Source organism: Apaloderma vittatum, unplaced genomic scaffold, assembly GCF_000703405.1.
Source record: "Apaloderma vittatum isolate BGI_N311 unplaced genomic scaffold, ASM70340v1 scaffold32864, whole genome shotgun sequence".
Taxonomy (NCBI): Eukaryota; Metazoa; Chordata; class Aves; order Trogoniformes; family Trogonidae; genus Apaloderma; species Apaloderma vittatum.
Genome location: NW_009714901.1, coordinates 273 through 2,504, shown reverse-complemented (window position 1 = coordinate 2,504; position 2,232 = coordinate 273). Strand labels below are relative to the sequence as shown.

Here is a 2,232-nt window from a genome sequence, read left to right as displayed (position 1 = left end):
AGTAGAGGGTGAGATGCAGGACCCAGTTGGGTTTTGGGCACAGCTGGAGCACAGGGCCAGGTCTCCGGCAGCTGGGGAAAGGGGGCTCACCCCTGGAGCCTACACACACATTGGCACCACATCCCTCCCACCCTGCAGTCACCTTTGGGTGCTCCTGGGTGTTGGGGGCTCCTCTGGCCCAGGGCGAGGGGACAGCCACAACCTGGAGCTGTGGTCCAGCCTGAGCACATCACTCCTGTAAACCAGCTGCACCGTCCTCCCAGCTCAGGTTCATCTTTCCTTCAAGCTTGCAAAGCCCCAGTCTTTCCTGCCGCAATGTTGGGCTTTCACAGGCCAGCTCAGACAGGTGGAAACAGCACAAGGGCCCACGGACTCTGATCTGGTGCAAACAAGGGAGCAGCGAGCAGGGCCGGTGCAGACTCTGCTGCAGTTGGCGTAACTCGCAGGCAGCAGGAAACAACCCAGGCGCTGAGCTTAGCCATGAGGATCAAGGGTGATGTTTTCTTCCCCAGAGAAATCCACTGCTGACCGGTTTAGCAACAAGAGCAATACGGAAGCGAGGAGGGTGCAGTTAGGTGATGAGGGCTGCTGCAGGTGAAAGGGGGTTCACTGTTTTGGGAAACTGAGCTGAGGTGCACCCCCAGCCTGGGGCAGCCTGGTGTGCCAGAGCATTAGTGTACCCTTGGTGCCGTGGGCATCAAGGGGCCACGGGCACAGCTGGGACATGTCCGTGAGGAGATGGAGAGCCAACCCTTCCAAAGCACAGTGCCAGAGGCTGAGCAGAGCCGAGGATGACAGCCCTTTGGGGCTGGCCAAAACACTCAGCCCTTCCTCAGCCACATCCACGGGGTGATGGCAGGCTTTAGGGGCACCCACAGCCCCAGCTGCACTGGCACCCGTTGGCCGTGACTTCCGCAGTTGCAGTCCTCAGGGAACTGGGAGGGGTGAGCTGGCATGTCTTGGGCAAATTCTGCCTAGAAAGGAAATCCCTGGAAACAGCAAAGTTGTTTGAAGGTTTTTATAGCTTGCTCCCAAACAGGGAAACAAGGTTCATGCTGGGAGTGTGGAAGCTCAGGTTACTGCAGTCCATGTGGCCTTCAGAAACAAGGAGCAAAGAGACTCACAAGCTGCCTTGGGGGCACAGCTCTAGTCCCCCGTGGGGTGTCCCCACACTGTGGGCTCAGGCCACAGTGTGCCATGGGCTTATCTCTGTCTCGCTCAGCCTCCTGGCTGGCTGTGGCTCCCCTGAGCCAGATTTAGGGAGCAGCTGCGTCCCTTCCCCTGGGGCAATGGTCTCCTCGGTGGCACAGCTGCCCTCCTCCTCTTCCTCAATCCCCGGGCAGAGGAAGCAGCAGGGGAAGGCTTTGCAGGAGGATGGCAGCAGCCTCTGCAGCCCAGCAGGGAGCCCATACACCTGCCTGGCTTCACTCCTCTCGCCATGGGGGTGGCCATCTCCTGCTCCAGCTTTCTGTGGCACCAGCTCGGAGAGCAGCCCTCGCTCCTCTAGGGTTCCTACAAGTAGGGTGGTGGGTAGCAGAATGGGAGTCCCTTCCTGAGTGCAGCCTCCTGGGACACACCAGCCCCAGGGCCCCCAGCAGGGCAGCCTGGAGGTAGAGCCAGGGGTTTGCGGACAGTCCCTTGGCCAGATCCAGTCATGCACCTAGAACAGCCCCTCACCTGAGACTGTGTTCTCCAGGAAAAATGACAAGAAGCCAGTTAAGAAGACAGGAACCATGAGCAGGGAGAGGAGGAAGAGGTCCAGGGCCACCCAGCCTGCAGGGACAGTGCCAGAATCACCCAGAATATCCCAGCCCAGAGCAGGGAAGAAGAAAGAGCTGCTGCTGCAGCAGATCTCCAGGGGCTGGAGGGGGTGCTGCCTACTGCCATGAGCCAATCCAGCCTCCCAGGTCACCATGCTATGGGGCCCGAGGTTTTGCTTTGTCTGGGAATGTCACTGCTACCTGTGGCCAGGTGAGCTGGAGCCGTGCTGAACCACCGTGGCACCAGCAGCGCCATGAACATGGCAAAGCCGACAATGAAGATGTTCCTCCCCGAGTCGATGTCCGCGTACTGGAAGTAGGAGATCCCCGTGCCCACAGCCACAGCGTAGGTGACACAGAGCACCCCTCCTGCGAGGGGCAGGAGTCAGGCAGTGCCAGGCAGGCTGTGGGCACTGCAGTGCAAGGGGAAGGGCCGGGCAACCCCCGGGGACTGCCAGCGGGGTGGGCGTGC

At 60.4% G+C, this 2,232-nt stretch overlaps 1 protein-coding gene across 1 annotated transcript in view; it reads right to left on the bottom strand.

The window, feature by feature from the left end:
- Positions 1 to 1,180: 1,180 nt before the first annotated feature.
- The window catches only part of LOC104273565 (solute carrier family 23 member 3-like), a gene marked incomplete at its 5' end in the record, with an annotated part of 1,137 nt that continues 85 nt past the window's right edge, over positions 1,181 to 2,232 (bottom strand). Inside the window, 4 exons of the mRNA XM_009868931.1 lie at positions 1,181 to 1,512; positions 1,678 to 1,773; positions 1,962 to 2,126; positions 2,203 to 2,232. The exon at positions 2,203 to 2,232 is cut by the window's right edge and continues 85 nt beyond it. Of these exons, the coding sequence (XP_009867233.1) occupies positions 1,181 to 1,512; positions 1,678 to 1,773; positions 1,962 to 2,126; positions 2,203 to 2,232 (623 nt within the window). The remainder of the gene's footprint in view (positions 1,513 to 1,677; positions 1,774 to 1,961; positions 2,127 to 2,202) is intronic.